Below are 18,139 nucleotides of genomic sequence, written 5' to 3' on the forward strand. Positions count from 1 at the left end.
TCAGGAAGTGGAGCTGGGTTGGACACACCCCCTGCGCAGAGGACAGGCCAATATTCCACGACACGCCTTGGACTTGAACCCACAGGGGAAGCGGAGAAGGGGACGACTAGTCACCACCTGGAGAAGAACTCTACAGGCGGACCTCAGACTTATTAACATGACCTGGGGTGAAGCTAAGAGAGCAGCCCAAGACAGAGGGAGATGGAGAGCAACAGTGCGGGCTCTATGTTCCGGTCGAAGCGAAGAGGAATAAGTTATGTAAGTCAAGACAAGTAAAGGATATACAAAACTTAAACAAATTTACTGAATTGACTCAAGATGAAGTGAAAAATCTCATCAATGAATTGAATACTACTTCTTCAGATTTAGATATTTTGCCAACACGATCGAATTCTGAAATCACATGTAGATGAACTTCTCTCTAGTATCATTAAATTGGTGAATCTCTCATTACAACAAGGTGTTTTCCATGTGAAATACAAACAAGCAGTTGTTAGACCTCTGCTAAAAAGGCAGGTCTTGAACTAGATCTCGAGCTTTCCAATTATCGTCCTGTGAGTAATTTATCAATTCTGTCAAAACTTATTGAGAAAGCTGTTCTTTACAGATTAAACAAACATGTAAATCAAAACGGTCTTTTGCCTAAGAACCAGTCTGCATACAGGAAATACCATTCCTGTGAATCTGCGCTACCTCGGTTGGTCAATGATCTTCTAAGTGGTATGGCGAAAAATGAAGTCACTTATTGCGATTGACTTAAGTGCGGCATTTAACACTGTCGACCACGACATGTTTCTAAAAACACAATATGGCGTGTGCGAGACAGCTCTTCAATGGGTAGACTCCTATCTAAGGCCTCGTACTGGTAAGATTAAGGTATTGAACCCGTAATAGAGTACCTCCTTTTTGAAGAGTATTCAATTCCTACTATAAACCTACATTGACTGCAATTTTCAGGTGTGTGTGTGTGGGTTGGGGGGTGGAGGGTGGGGGGGGGGGTGTGAGGGCGTAGGTTCAAGCCCCACTTTTTTCTAGTAAGTGTTAACTCCTTTTAAGACTTATTGTGGATGTATTGTACAAAAGCGGAAAATTTTCATTTTATAAGCGATTTCTTGCTGTTCAAAGTGAATTTACTATTTACCTCTGAATCAGGAGGGGTAGAGTTAGACATCTTTAAAAATACCGAATTACATGCGGTAAAAGTTCTCTATTTTGCCTTCTTTCTTTAGATTACATATTGTGGACGAAAGCAGCCACTGAAATTTTAGTTTTGTCTCCAGTTATTCCGCATCTGGATTATTGCAATGTCATGCTGTATGGTGTAGCTAACTGTGAAGTGCGTAAGATGCAACGTATTCAAAACATGTGCGCAAAACTTGTCCTTAACAGGATGAAATTTGACAGTTCTAAACAAGCATTGTATCACTTGCATTGGTTGCCGGTGAAAGCAAGAATTGAGTTCAAGATACTTTTTTTTTCATGTATAACTGTCACTCTGTCAGAGCACCTCTGTATTTAACAGAATTATTTACAGAGTATATTCCTAGTAGACAAGGTCGAGATCGTCTGAAAATTCTGAATGTTGTTATGTTGTTCCATACAACAAGTGCAAAACATTCAATGACAGAAGTTTCTGTACTATTGGTCCAAAACTTTGGAATGAACTGCCGTTAGAACTACGCAAAAGTAAATCACTTGACACATTCAATAAAAAAATCTTAAGACACTGTATTTCAGAGATTTCGCGGCATTGTTTTAATTTTTTATAACTGTTTATCATGCGGAAACAGCAGTTCTTAAATTACTGTAAAAGTCTTTACATTTCAACATTTATATTTCTAAGGTTTGTTTAATAAACGCTCTTGTTAGTACGGCCCTATGGGTAGGGTAGTTTGTAGTATTTTTTTCTTAAACAGTATATGCTGGCACCATTAACCGGGTGGTTTGAACCTCAATATGCAGCCCGTCTGGGCGTACCAGGTGCTTAAAGCACTGGTATTGGCAATAGGGATAGGATGACTTCAAGGGGAGAGGTGTGGTCATGACTGTTTGTTACAATAAGGCTGTTATTATTATTGTTGTCATTATTAATATTATTATAATAATAATTATTATTATTATTATTATGTACAACGCCATTGAATATATCACTGTATAAAAATAGGCGTTTAATCAAATTATTCAGTTTCAGTTTCAGTTTCTCATACAACTGTAAGAATGTAAATCTGCCATTTTTGCTATAATAGAACTTTTTAGTAAACTCAATATTGACTTTATTCTGTTACAGGAACATTGGCTTTTTCAAATACAATTTCTATGCTTGGTGAAATTAGCTCAACATGCAACTTTGGTTGGGAAGGATGCGGACTTCAAAAATTCATTGCCGCCAGTACCGCTCCCTAGGGGGTATGTTGGGGTAGCTATTTAAATAGATCCGTTAGTGTCTTGTCCGACGGATCAGAAAGAATTCAGTGTTTGGAGATGGGCTGTAAAAACGAAAAACTGAAAAAGACATTTATTTTACTACTCTCTGTTTATTTCCCATGTAAGGGCTATGCTACAAGCACGGTGAATAGGTGAACTTAATGAAATTATACTGAAAGACATAAAGACTCTGAATGAATGGGGCTGGTCTCAGTCAGGCCCGTGTGCAGGATTTGTTTGCTGGGGGCCCAACCTGGGGTGGGTTCGGGAGGGGTATCCCCTCCCGATTGTGAATTTTTTTTAATATGGCACATGAATAGATGCATTTTCCTGCTACCTGAAACACCTTTAAGGTTGCATGAATGTATTATATATTTAAGGAAAAGTCTACTTTTTAATAATTTCATCAAGCCTTTTCAATGTATGTATGATTGTACAGTCACAGTGTATGGACTTATTTTTCTGTATGATACCCAGTTGAAAAAAATGTTGAAGTTTTAAGATGATTATTAAGTAGACTAGCTCCTATACTATGATGACTTTTTTCCCACATTTTTATGATTTCATGTAGTGAACTGAGCCAGTCTATATACTATGTCCAATATTACAATTTTAACATCAGTCCTCTTAGAAAATCTCTAGAATAGACTGGCTTTTGTCTCTATGAACATAAAAAAGAAAAAAATCATAGAAATATCATAATTATCAGTCTAGTGGCTAGTCTAATTATTAAGGGTATCCTACTTGCAAAATGGCCAAATGTTTTTAGATTTCCAACAAAACAAACGAAGTATTATGACAATTATACTATTTACATCACAGATTTCAAATGACTATGAACTCTTAACTGTACCAAAGATCTATAAAAATAAATAGATGTGTATTTTATACTTCTTTGACTGTACAAACTATAACATCACTATGTATTGAACAAACAAGATCAAAGTCATAGGAGATGTGCCTTAATGTAAAAACAAAATACAACCATCATAATGTTTCAATTTTCAGAATCATTTTATGATTTACTTAACAAAACCAACAATGTAATGATCATTTTATAACACTTCCACTTCCAAAGAGTAAAAAACATAATAGTTTCTCCACTACCCAATCAAGTACCGATCAAGCGATCAATGAAGCATGCACAGATAAACTTTTATCTGTGACATGCCTGGGGCTAATTTCCACTACCGGACACGGTTTTATGGCTCTTTAGCCTGTGTATTGCTGTCAAATCAAGCCAGTTGCGCTGGTGTATAAATTTGTTAATAAAAACCGTAACTAGCCAGCCAGCTGGTGGGGGGGGGGGGGCCTGGCCCCGCTCCTGGACACGTGCCTGTCAGTGAGGATTTGAACAAACAAGATCATAGTCATAGAGGAATACAACTTCAAAGACTTATTTCTGTAATTAACCTTCTTTATTCATGTGTGGGTCATACTTTTATACACCCAAATGGTAACTGTAAATTTGAAATAGACTTTTTTTCACATGTGGGAATACTGAAAACATTTTTTCTGACAAAACTATTATTGAATTGGAAACGAACATCAGTATCTATGGTGTTGAAATGCAACTTCGGGCGTGCAAAATCTTATGCCGTGAAAGGCAGTACTTCATCTGTCCTGCGGGTTAATTTGGATAGAATTGATAAAGACTCTTATAGCGATTTGTTCACAAAGAAAATAAACGAAACCTGTCCTGAGCTCTGATGGCATCATATGGACTTGTAAGTAGCTTAAATGTAAAGCCAAGTCATCTACGAACATATATATATATATATATATATATATATATATATATACATAATTTGCATATTATGGAAATAAATTTTTTTGGCCAAAACATCCTACCTCAAAAATTTTATATATATATATATATATATATATATATATAATGTAGGACGTTTTGGCCAGCGGACGTTTTGGCCCGGACGTTTCGGCCTAGGATCTTTCGGCCTAGGATGTTTTGGCCAGGCATTTTTTGGGGGTAGGACGTTTCGGCCAAAAATAAGTTGTGGTTCCATATCGTGCAAATATGGTCTGGAGATTATTCTAAAGAATGTTATACAGTATTATAAGTGAACAAATTAAACTGATAATAAAACATACTCATGGTATTTTATTTTTATTTTTTTATAATCTTTTTAAATGTATATATATAAACCTAAACACATTGTATGTGTTTGTGTATGTGAAAATACTTGCCATTTACAACAAACCAAGTGTTATGAAAATAAATTTTATTCACAATTACTTTTTTTAAAAAGAATGATCAATTATACTGTAACATATGATAACATATTAATGTCCAGATCATAATTTGCATATTATGGAAATAAATTTTTTTTGGCCAAAACATCCTACCTCAAAAATTTTCTTGGCCAAAACGTCCTAGGCCAAAAGATCCTAGGCCGAAACGTCCGGGCCAAAACGTCCGTGGCCAAAACGTCCGTCTTCCATATATAGTATAGGTAAATACCTGGGGTGTAGAGACTCGAACAAGGGTCAAAATCTAACAGTCATTATCAACTGAAATTCCGTATAAATTACAATAATAATAATTTAAAAAATAGGACAGGTATCAGAAAATGATCAAACTTGTTATATGCGGTAGGGTGCTGGCCAAGACTAAGCTGACCCGACCCGGGGAGCCGTGAGAATTGCTTTAATGGTGTCATTGGACTCAGTGAAGGTAGTGCTTGGGTTTTCAGGACCGTCTTGACTGCTCTGACAAGTTCATATTTTGAGAATATTACCTGAATTTGACCTATGACCTTGACCCCTTGCCGACCGGGTTCGAATCTGACGTTGCCTCTTTTCTCTAGGTACTGACTTGTCCTTTGCAACAAGGTATCATTTATTAAAATCGGACATCAGGTTATGAAGATATGGCTTCTCAGACAAGGACCATCCCACTATTTAATATAATATTATGTACATAGTATGCATATTTTCACGAAAACTGATACATTTTGAGACGGTCCTCCAACAAAACCGTCGGCGATAAAATTATACAAGTTACATATCTGTTTAGACAATGTTTAAATTTAATTTATAAAAGTTATTTCATTAAAATATCTTGTGTTTTGAACATTCTACAATTATTTGAAGTTAATGAAAAACACGGACATTTTCCGTACGTAAAGATACAATAGTATTAGATCTAGAATCTATTCAAATTCGCATGCGCAAACACTTGAAGGTCACGCCCCTCCCCTCACAACCCTGCCAGGCATCTTGTCTTTTAAAATAATACACACTGAAACATTGAATATGTTTTGTTACAAATTCAGCATGTTTAAAAAAAATTTAAAATTCTCTACCATAAATTAATCTAGATCTAGTTTATATTTCTGAGCATTGATAGCTGATCTAGATCTTGGTCCCCTATGTTTTTTTAAAAATGTTGAAATTGTAACAGAAGTTTGTTGTATGACACTTTTAAAATGCATTTACTGTACTCGAAAATTCAACTGAAATCGGGGCGTCACCGTAAGGTAGGCCTACAGAAATTTGAAAAAGTATTCGTTCCATTAGATCTAATTAATACTTGCTTCACCGTAAGCCAATAGCATCTATATAGCTAGAGTGATGTCATATATCTTAGTTGTGACGTAATTTTTAAGAAGCTCTAGATCTAGTGATATATTACGATGACGTCTACTACTTCAAGTGTTTTTAAAAAATTCTCGGGAACAGGGTCGACGGTGGATAACCCTGCTGAAAAGTAGAAGTGGGAGATGTCAGTGACTGGCAGTTTAGAAAGGCAAGTTTGTGAAAATTAACAGAAAGAATAACTTTAGTGAATTAAACTGCAAAGTGACAGAGACAGAGAAGCAGGTAATTGTAAAAAAGGTATACAGACATAAACGCCTTGCCTGGTGTCATGAAAAGAGAAGATAGGTAGGTTGTATGTGATAGGTGGGTCTGATGACAGCCAGGTCTACCTGGCAATGAAAGTCGTGTTTATGTGTAAAGGAAAATTGGTTACAGGCCAGATCTAGTTCCTCGGCTATTCAAATTCTGTTGCGTGCGTGTATACATGCATAACCCATGATAACAACAGGTCACGCGCCGCACTTTAGCATGCAAAACCACAGAATTTTATATAAAATAGACTCTATTTTGACAGGCGTCACTGTTCATAGTCATGATTTTCATGCTTTTTCAGTGACAATTTAAGGTTAAAAGGTAGGACTGGAGCAGGTCTTTAAGGCAATGCCGTATAACGGGCTATTTTTACTGCTGTAAGTTTACGGATTTGGGGTAAAAACACGTGATTTTATTAAATACACAATTTTAAAATTTACGAAATCACAAGGTCTACCACTTTATTTGACTTTATGTTGCGAATTTATTTACGAGTCTGATTTGGGTAAAAAAAATGGTAAAAATTAGCAGCAGGCAAAAATACCGGTTATACTTTGTATTTGTTGAAATGGTGTGAATACCCTTGCTAAAAGTAAATTAATTATGGAAACATCTGATGCTGAAAAAAAAAATGAAACATAGATCTACTAGAAGGCAATTTGTGACCAGTAATTGTAAGACATGTTGCTAAGTAGATCTACTGATCATAGATATCTGTTTCAAGATGACAATGCCCCTATACATCGTGCACGAGGTTGAATGGATTACAAGGCTAGAAATAGTGTTAGATCCATCCCACGACCAGCACAATCTCTGTCCTGACCTTTAGAAACATAAATGAAAATGTATGGATTTTGATAATCCCCCTCAAACTTCAGTGTCCATTTAATCAATACAGAAGCAGATTTATTTTCACAAATTGAAAGAAAATGGATGTCAATAACACTTCAGTTTATTCAAAACTTCAAGAAGCTAACAACAAGTCATTCGTTTCATGGGTCATCTTACAAAGTTTTGAGGTAAGGTTGTAACATTATTCATTTTAGTGTTCAAAATGTAACACTGAAAAATGGCCTGGAAATTTTGTTTTTATTTTTCAGTAAAACCAAGAAGGTCTAATACGGGGAGTAGATTGTTCCAGGTAAAACCAAGATGACCGCCATTAACGAATACTTTTTGCAAATACTGTAAAATCATTTAATTTCGTTGGCATCAAATTTCGTGGTTTTGGTCAAAACGGCAATTTCGTGGGGATATGAATTCGTGGATTTTAAATTTTGAATATAAAATGAATGGAAATTTTACTTTTTCGTTGGGATTAAATTTCGTGGATTGACTCAACCACGAAATCCACGAAAATTAGTCCCCCACGAATATTAATGATTTCACAGTAGTTAACTGTACATTAATTTGGCCTTTCACAAACAGGTTAAATCAAATCTATGACCTTATACAAACTATTATACAGCTAGATCTACTTGTATTCCCTAATACTACCATCGGTGTAGCGACCTGTTTTTCATCAAACAAGAGGGCTAAGATCACCCTAGGTCGCTCACTCACACAATAAACTTGTTTGACCTAGTGACACGGATTTTGATATCACATGACCCAGTTTCAAACCCTTTGGAGTTTTCGATAATATAAATATTATGACCAAGTTTCATGAAGATTGGAGCAAAAATGTGGCCTTTAGAGGGAAAACAAGATTTTTCTTTGATTTGCCCGTGACTTAGGACCTATGTTTTAACGATTTCATGGAGACAAATATTCTGACCAATTTTCATTAAGATTGGACCAACAATATAGTCCCTTGAGTGTAAATCAGCATTTTCTTTGATTTGACCTAGTGAACTTGTTTTGGATCACACATGACCCACGTTAGAATTCGTCCTAGATTTCATAGACAAATAGATAATCTATTCTAACAAAGTTTCGTGTGGATAGGAGCCTCTACAGTGTAATAAAAGCTTTACCTTTGATTTGACCTAGTTACCTAGTTTTTAACCCCACGTAACCCAGATTCGACATCCTCCAATACTTTGTAATAACAAACATTCTGACCATGTTTTATGAAGATTGAATAAAAAATTTGGCCCCTAGATTGTAAAAAAACAACAACTAAGTTTCATGCATGTCAGATGAAATGTGCAGCCCCTATTATACATACCAAGTTTTTCTTTGATTTGGCAGAGTGACGTCCGTACTTTCTGACCCCAGATGACCAATATTCAAACTTGACCTAGATTTGATCAAGACATACAATCTTTTCTAATTCTACTATTAAATACCCAGTTTAAAATGCAGCCCCTATTGAAAGACATAGCATAATACAAGAAATTTTAACAGATCTACATACTGGTATATCTAGCAACTTCAGCAATGTGGTGCAAAATAAATGGTAAGAAATAAACATGTCTGACTAAAATGAATTGGACCTCCCACAGCAAATCGACTAAAAAATGAAAAGGAGACCACATAAAAGCTACAGATACAAAAATAATGACAAAGTATATTCCCCATAATACTAATTGTTATTGGGAGATAATCCAGTAGCTTAGAAATACAAATGGAATCACACAGTATTCTCTGTTATACCACATATGATGCACCAGGATGTGTTACAATGTATAGTAATAATCATAGTAATAATCTTTAACTTTATACCCAAACTTGGAGCATGTTAATACTAATGCACAATGACTTATCATGCTCCCTGATTCCAAATTAAAAGATCTACAAAATGTATATTGAAAATTGCAGCAGGACAGCACAGCTGGATATCATACCTTTAGTAATTCAATTCCATGTAATACCTGTTGAAAATTTTAATCAATCATGGTTGGTATATGAATTATGTACGGTGTTCCATTGGGGCCATCGCAGATTCGCGTTGTCGTCCTTAGGGCGAAATCGCGAAAATACGATATTTGTATGCGAAAACGTGATACTTTAATGCAAAAACACGATGCTATAATGCGAAAACAAGAAGCAAAAATATCGCGTTTTTGCACTGTTATTATCGTGTTTTTGCGTTTTCGCCGTCGATCTGACATCGTCTCTTCGTGTTTTCGCCTTCGTGGTAAGTAGGGTGAAAACACGATATTGATAGCGCGAAAACGGGATAGTTTTTGCATCGTGTTTTCGTGACCTTGTATCATGTTTTCGCGTTTTAGCCCTCTCATTTGCAAAGGCGAAACCATGAAAAAACGATGTTTTAATATCGAAAGTTTGCCTTCCGGTTGAACTTGTGCAAATGCTTGCAAGACATTTCGAGAGACCGTAAATTCAACCCCGATACATTTCAACCCCAACTCCTTGGACATTTCGACCCTTTCTTGGACATTTCAACCCCAAACTAATCCCTTTTTCGACTTTCCAAAAAGTCTCCTTTAATAAAAAAAAATCCTTTTTTTTCTGACCTACCTACCCAAATTTTTTTTGAGCATGTTTCCGGAAACAAGGAATTTTTAGGCCTACTGTGTATTTCACTATGTTCATACTAAGTCCAAGTCCTGCTGAATAAGTTGCTTAAAGCAGAATCGAACGCAACTTCTGCAACAAGAAACAAACACAAAAACAACTAGAAATTGCTTTTGTAAAAAAGCGCATGTCTCCTCCAATGCAAAGTCCTATAGGCAAGAAGTCAATAGGGGTCAGGAGCAAAAGTCAAAGAGACACTGATGGTTGGCTGCAATAGGGATTATCTACTTGGCATGTCCAGTCATCCCGCTAAGTTTCAACACTCTTGGCCTAGTGGTTCTCAAGTCACTGTTCAGGCTCCTGTGACCTTGACCTTTGATCAAGTGACCCCAAAATAAATAGGGGTCATCTACTCTGCATATCCAATCATCTTATTAAGTTTCAACATTCTAGGTCAAGTGGTTCTCAAGTTATTTACCGGAAATGATTTTACATGACCAGGCCCCTGTGACCTTGACCTTTAATAGACTGACCCAAAAATCAATAGGGGTCATCTACTCTGCATGTTCAATCATCCTATAAAGTTTCAACATTCTGGGTCAAGTGGTTTTCAAGTTATTAATCAGAAATCGTTTTCTATGTTCAGGCTCCTGTGACATTGACCTTTAACAGAGTGACCCCAAAATCGATAGGGGTCATCTACTCTGCATGTTAAATCATCCTAATAGTATGAAGTTTCAACATTCTGGGTCAAGAGGTTCTCAAGTTATTGATCGGAAATGGTTATCAATGTTCAGGCCCCTGTGACCTTGACCTTTAACGCAGTGACCCCAAAAACAAATAGGGGTCATTTACTCTGCAGGAACAATCATCCTATGAAGTTTCAACATTCTGGGTTGAGAGGTTCTCAAGTTATTGATTGGAAACGGTTTTCAATGTTCAGGCCCCTGTGACCTTAACCTTTAAAAAAGTGACCCCAAAATCGATAGGGGTCATCTACTCTGCATGACCAATCATCCTATTAAGTTTCAACATTCTGGGTCAAGTTGTTCTCAAGTTACTGACCAGAAATGATTTTCAATTTTCAGGCCCCTGTGACCTTGACCTTCAACAGAGTGACCCCAAAATCAATAGGGGTCATCTACTCTGCATGACCAATCATCCTATGATGTTTCAACATTCTGGGTCAAGTCGTTCTCAAGTTATTGATCGGAAATGGTTTTCCATGTTCAGGCCCCTGTGACCTTGACCTTCAACAGAGTGACCCCAAAATCAATTGGGGTCATCTACTTTGCATGAACAATCATCCTATGAAGTTTCAACATTCTGGGTCAAGTCGTTCTCGAGTTATTGATCAGAAATGGTTATCCATGTTCCGGCCCCTTTGACCTTGACCTTTGACGGAATGACCCCAAAAACAATAGGGGTCGTCTCCTCCATAAGCCTACCAACCTATGAAGTTTGAAGGTTCTTGGTAAAATGGTTCTCCAGTTATTGTTAGGGAATGAAGTGTGACGTACGGACGGATGGACAGGGCAAAAACGATATGTCTCCGCCAGAGGGGAGAGACATAATAACTGAGATATAGTGAAAATACAACAAAATTCACCTTAAATTCTAAGTAAAAGGGGACATAATTCATGAAAACTTGGTGTCACAGTTGTGCACCTTATGTCACATGATGTGGGTGATAAGGTGGAACACCTATTTTAAGTTTGAATCAAATCCATTAAGTAATAACTGAGGTAATAGATTTCGCGACACGACCCGAAATCAACTTATACACACTTTGGAGCCACCTTTGGAACCACTTTTAAGTAACGTCCTATGATAAAGTCTGAGTATATCCTATTGTTTGCGCATGCGCAATCCTTTTTGGCACGTATCGCCATTTTGTAAATTATCTTCCCTTTGCAAGGAGTTGTCCCCCTTGTCCGCCATCTTGAAAATCAGGCGATCGTCTAGGTAAGTCGGTGTCGATGTAAACATTACCCCGTATGGATTATCCTATGTAATCCATACCCCCCCCCCCACCCACACTTGTTTTTTATAGGTGAAGGGTCCAAATTCTTCGACCCTTATGGGGACCTGAAGTCCAAACCGGGTGTGGTTCTAGACACTAGGTCATACCGGATGATCCACCAAAGGGTTTTCTCCTGGCCTGTCTCATTTCCGGTAGACCCCTTTCCCTATGTTCAAGCTCAAAACCTAACTTATCTATTGTTGGTCCGATTTTGAAAATTCCAACAGATTTCCTGAGTAACATGTGTCGGTAAGTCACTTTTTTGCAGTCCTTTATAGGGTAGGATCAAGATGTTCTCAAATTATTGATCGGAAATGATTATCAATGTTCAGGCCCCTGTGACCTTGACCTTTAATGGAGTGACCCCAAAAACAATAGGGGTCTTATACTCTGCATGAACAATCATCCTATGAAGTTTCAACATTCTGGGTTGAGAGGTTCTCAAGTTATTGATCGGAAACTGTTTTCGATGTTCAGGCCCCTGTGACCTTGGCCTTTAACAGAGTCACCCCAAAATCGCTACGGGTCATCTACTCTGAATGACCAATCATCCTTTGAAGTTTCAACATTCTGGGTCAAGTGGTTCTCAAGTTACTGACTGGAAATGGTTTTCAATGTTCAGGCCCCTGTGACCTTGACCTTTAACAGGGTGACCCCAAAATCAATAAGGTTCATCTACATTGCATATACAATCATCCTATGAAGTTTCAACATTCTGGGTCAAGTGGTGCTCAAGTTATTGATCGGAAATGGTTTTCAATGTTCAGGCTCCTGTGACCTTGACCTCTGACCCCAAAAACAATAGGTTCATCTACTCTACATGACCAATCATCCTATGAAGTTTCAACATTCTGGGTCAAGTGGTTCTTTAGTTATTGATCGGAAATGGTTTCCAATGTTCAGGCCCCTGTGACCTTGACTTTGACGGAGTGACCCCAAAAACAATAGCGGTCGTCTACTCCAGCAGCCCTACAACCCTATGAAGTTTGAAGGTTCTAGATCAAATGGTTCTCCAGTTATTGATCGGAAATGAAGTGTGACGTACGGACGGACGGATGGACAGGGCAAAAACAATATGTCTCCCCCAGAGGGGGGTGGGGGGGGAGACATAATTATGACTGAGAAAGTAATACATAAAGTGATATTGGCATGTTTGTTTTGCAGCGCGACCATGTATCGTCCCCAGAAAATGACACAAGGCTATAAATACTTACATTTATAAAATAAGTTATTTCTGTCCAATAAACCCTATTTTTGAATTAGCATGCGCGGATCAAGTGGCACCCACCACAGTCGGCTGTCAATTAAGCGACCACATCATATTCTTCTAACGTAAAGCAACTGAGGAATATGTTGACAACTATCTAATGTACTGATCGAGTAACAATCATGGTACAGTGACTAATGCTAGAGATTATTGTGAGGGCAGGAGTGTGGGGAATTACATGTTATACATATTATCTTTATCAATTAACTTTAAAATGGATTAATAACTACACTGCTACATCTTTTAACCTCCATGCATATCACAGAAAGGGATTTGGCCGCTTTAAAAAATAGATTGAGGTTGAAATGTCTAAGGAGGTCGAATTTATGGCCTCTCGAAATGTCTTGCAAGCGTTTGCGCAATTACGATATTTAAACATTGGAAGGCGAAGTTATGATATTAAAACATCGTGTTTTCGCGGTTTTGCTTTTACAATTGAGAGGGCGAAAATGAAAAAAAACGATACAAGATCGCAAAAAACAAAATTATCGCGTTTTCGTGCTATCAATATCGTGTTTTCGCGTTATCGCCCTATTTACCATGAAGGCGAAAACACGAAAAGATGATGTCAGATTGAGGGCAAAAACACGATATTAACAGCGCGAAAACGCGATATTTTTTTCTTCGTGTTTTCGTGTCAAAGTATCGCGTTTTTGCGTAAAAATATCGTGTTTTCGCAATTTCGCACTAGGACGACAACGCGAAACTGCGATGGCCCAAACGGAACACTGTAATTGTGGGATATTCAAGTTGAATTTTGCATTCTTTCATTCTTTTAACAGTCGCAATGAATTGGTGTTTGTCTGTTTATTTATCAACATTTGTTAGGCTTTACATTGGACCTTGATACCGAATCTTTGCATTGAAGTGCTATTCATGTTTTGGTGAGAAAAGTGAATGTGCGTTGCATGTCCAACATTGTGCTTGCCAAACATTTAATAAAGAAGCGGGTCATGATAATCCTGGATGGCTCACATGAATGATTGGGCATACAGCCTCTAGTGTTAACAAGATTTTCCTTTGATCTGGCCTACAGACCTAGTTTTTGACTCCACATGGCCCAGTTTCGAAGCTGACCTAGAGTTTATCAAGACAAACATTCTGATCAAGTTTATAGAAGATAGGATTATAAATGTGGCCTCTAGAGTGTTAACAAGATTTTCCTTTGATTTGACTGGGTGACCTAGTTTTTGAACCCAGATGACCCAGATTCAAACTGGAACTAGAGGTCATCAGGGCAAACATTCTGATCAATTCTCATGGGTTTCAAATTTAAACTGTAGACTTTAGAGGGTTAACAAGATTTTCCTTTGATCTGGCCTACTGACATAGTTTTTGACCCCATATGACCCAGTTTCAAAGTTGACCTAGAGATCATCAAGACAAACATTCTGATAAGTTTCATACAGATTGGGTCACAACTGTGGCCTTTAGAGTGTTAACAAGGCAAACATTGATGGACGCCAGATGACTGTGAGTGACACACCATATGATGCAGGACAATGACATTAACAATGGCTCACCTTGAGCACTTTGTGCTCAGGTGAGCTAAACATTCCAAATACATTTATTAACAGATGCCCCCATATAAATGCTCCTCTTTCCTCCAAATAAATGCAAGGCCCTCTTAATTCTAAATTCTTTTGTAAAATACAAATAAAAATCAGTATTTCTTCCCCCTTACAGAACAAGCCCTCTCCGGTGAATGAAAAGTTAATAGAAAGTTAATGGAGCTATTCACTGCAGCAGTTCGCTGTTCATTCACCGCATCCGTTGAATGATTGGCGATCAAACTTCATTTTAACATTCTATTCACCGCAGACTCCAGTTTTCACTTCTTATTCACCGCAGGACTTGGTATTTTAAACATTGTATCATTAATTCACTTTCTATTCACCGGAGAAACTTGTATTTCATGATTTGAATAAAAGAGCTGCACCCATTTTGGCGGCAAAATGGTTTGTAGAGTTTGAAATTCTGAACCATGCAGAGCACAGCAGATTTATTTGAATAGCATGGTATCAGCTACAGTAAGTGCTTTTTAATTGTCTATGATATACACACTTGGCATGTCAAAAGTAAAATGTGATATTTCTTTCAATTTATTTGATTCATGTAATTCTAAACAGATGTAGACTTATTTTTGTCATCAGTTTCCATGACTTTGATTTCTTGTGCATGTAAATGTGTAGAGGTTTCCAGCTAATTCACTAGCTTATTGTCGAGCCTGCTTGCGTTGAGCAATATAGTCGCCACTTTTGGCTGTTTGGTGTATTGTGCTTCTGTGCGTCCGTCCGTCCGATTTTGCCCGAACCATAACTTTGACATGTACAGACCAATATTATTTGTATTTTGCATGAATGTTTACCTCAATGAGAAGGTTTGTCATACGCAAACCCCATGTTCCTATCTCAAAGGTCAAGGTCACAGTTGGCAGTCAAAGGTCAAACTGAAGTTTGTCCAGATCAATTCTTCTTCATGCATGTTGGGATTTTGATGTATTTTGGCATGAATGTTCACCATTATGTAACAAAGTGTCATGCCCAAGAACAAGGTCCCTAGGTTCAAGGTCAAGGTCACACTTGACAGACCGCTGGCGGGCTCGACATTCTCCCCTACAAAATGAAAACTATAGCTTTCTGCAGACATGCAGCTCGCAGCTCATTCACTGCAGACTGTTCACAGTTCATTCACCGCAGACTTCGCAGCTCATTCACCGCAGACTGTTTGCAGCTCATTCACCGCAGTCATTCACTGCAGACCTCATTTGCATGTGAAAAGTTAATGAAAAGTTAATGGTCCCCACTTCATTCACTTTCTATTAACTAATCATTCACCAACCATTCACCGCATCCATTTACCACAAACCATTTTTTTCTGTAAGGGGACCATATTGCTTATGTATCTCACTATAATTACCACAATCTAGACTCCTCCCCCTAATAATTACATCTCAGGTTCTTTTTTTTTGCAAAAAGCACATCTTTTTTTTTTATACCGTCAATACAATACATGAGTATATACTCTCAGACTATAGTATTAATGATCCCCCACCCCCTAATCAAGGCACATGTCCCCTTGCCAAAAGAAAAGAACTTTGTTTTCATATTGTCCACAAGAAACTCTTTACCTGGTAGAGATAGGTCAAAATACACCTAAAAATTGGATGTAACATGCATGCTGTACCTTCTACCACCAGTAATAAAAAAGTTACAATAAAATCTATTTATAGTAAAACAAAGGGACGTAATTCTAAAAACAAGGGTGCCTCATGGTGGTGAACATTTGATCCAAGTTACATCAAAATCCCTCCATGCATGAAGAAGAAATGTTCCGTACAAAGTCATTCTTGAATTTGACCTTTGACCTCTAAATATGACCTTGACCTTAGACCTAGGGACCTGGTTCTTGCGCATGACATGTTGTCTCATCTAGGGGAATATTTGTGCCAACTGATATCTAAATCCTGCTTTGCATGACAAACTTATAGACTGGACAGGAAAAAAATCCTCTTGACCTTTGATCTCAAAGTGTGACCTTGACCTTTCAGCTAGGGTACTGGGTGTTGCGCATGACACGTCGTCTCATCATGGGAAACATTTATGCCAAGTAATATTGTAATCCCTTGATGGATGACAGAGTTCTGGATCGAACAGTGAAAAAACCTTATTGACATTTGACCTCCAACTGTGACCTTGACCTTTGAGCTAAGGGTCTGGGCTTTGCGCATGACATGTTGTCTCATCATGGGGAACATTTGTGCCAAGAAATATTAAAATCCCTTCATGGATGGCAGAGTTATGGACGGGACAGGAAAAAAACTCTGTTGACCTTTGACCCCCAATTGTGACCTTGATCTTTAAGCTAGGGGTCCGGAATTTGCGCATGACACGTCGTCTCATCATGGGGAACACTTGTGCTAAGTGATATTAAAATCCCTTAATAAATGTCAAGAGTTATGGACCGGACACGAAACAGACCCTGTTCATGATATGTTAATATTTGACTGCTAAGTGTGACCTTGACCTTTGAGCTAGGGGTCTGAAAGTTGTGCTTGACACATTGTCTTATTATGAGGTACATTTGTGCCGAGTAATATTAAAATCCCTTCATAGATGGGAGAGTTATGGACCGGACAGAAAAAAGCCTTGTTGACCTTTGACCTCCAATTGTGACCTTGACCTTTAAGCTAGGAGTCCAGGTTTTGCGCATGACACGTTGTCTCCTCATGGGGAACATTTGTGCCAAGTAATATTAAAATCTCTTCATGGATGGGAGAGTTATGGACCGGACAGGAAAAAAGCCCTGTTGACCTTTGACCACCAATTGTGACCTTGACCTTTGAGCTAGGGGTCAGGGTTTTGCGCATGACACGTCGTCCCATCATGGGGAACATTTGTGCCAAGTAATACTAAAATCCCTTCAAGGATGGGAGAGTTGTGGACCGGACACAAAATTGCGGACGGACAGACGGACGGATGGAATGACAGAAAAGTGCATTCCTATAGTCCCCGAAACTTGTTTTCAACCAGTAGGGGACTAATAATTGCTGAACATTTCCGAATTTGTCTGAAAACCCCTTATTTGCTAATTTCTGAATACTTGCTTCAATTGGCAAAATTCAGTTCAGAAATGTTCAGATCACTTCAGAAATGTTCAAACTTAATTCAGAAATATTCAGACATGATTCAGACATTTTCATAAATCAGTTCAATGACATTTAGAAAATCTCAGGCATCAATATACAGAAATATTCAGCCATTTAGAAAATCTGACAACTATATTTGTGTAAACTTCTGAGTATTTCTGAAACTTTTCTTAACATATGCTTTTCATTAACACTTTCTGCATTTGATTTTTATTTTAAAACCTTGATCTGTAAATAATCAATACACTTACATCAAGTTATTTTTTGTTCAGAATTGAATAAAAATGTTTTCTGTTTTAATAGTCCAGCACCAGAATAGAATAATTCAGGAGTAACTTTTAGGAGTATTTAAATGTAACAAACAAATACAGACTTGTATGTTCAATCAGTATTTAGGTAAGGCTAGGCCGATATGATTACGTTTATAGTACATTAATTATTACTATATTATAGCGCCCTTTTCATGATAAACATTTTACATAAA

The 18,139-nt window shown here is 37.6% G+C and overlaps 1 protein-coding gene across 1 annotated transcript in view; it reads left to right on the forward strand.

Moving 5' to 3' along the window:
• The first annotated feature begins 201 nt into the window (after positions 1 to 201).
• The window catches only part of LOC123545653 (jerky protein homolog-like), a 39,195-nt gene continuing 21,257 nt past the window's right edge, over positions 202 to 18,139 (forward strand). The window contains exon 1 of the mRNA XM_053524069.1: positions 202 to 258. Within this exon, the coding sequence (XP_053380044.1) occupies positions 202 to 258 (57 nt within the window). The remainder of the gene's footprint in view (positions 259 to 18,139) is intronic.

The sequence above is a fragment of the Mercenaria mercenaria genome, chromosome 15, assembly GCF_021730395.1.
Source record: "Mercenaria mercenaria strain notata chromosome 15, MADL_Memer_1, whole genome shotgun sequence".
NCBI classification, from domain to species: domain Eukaryota; kingdom Metazoa; phylum Mollusca; class Bivalvia; order Venerida; family Veneridae; genus Mercenaria; species Mercenaria mercenaria.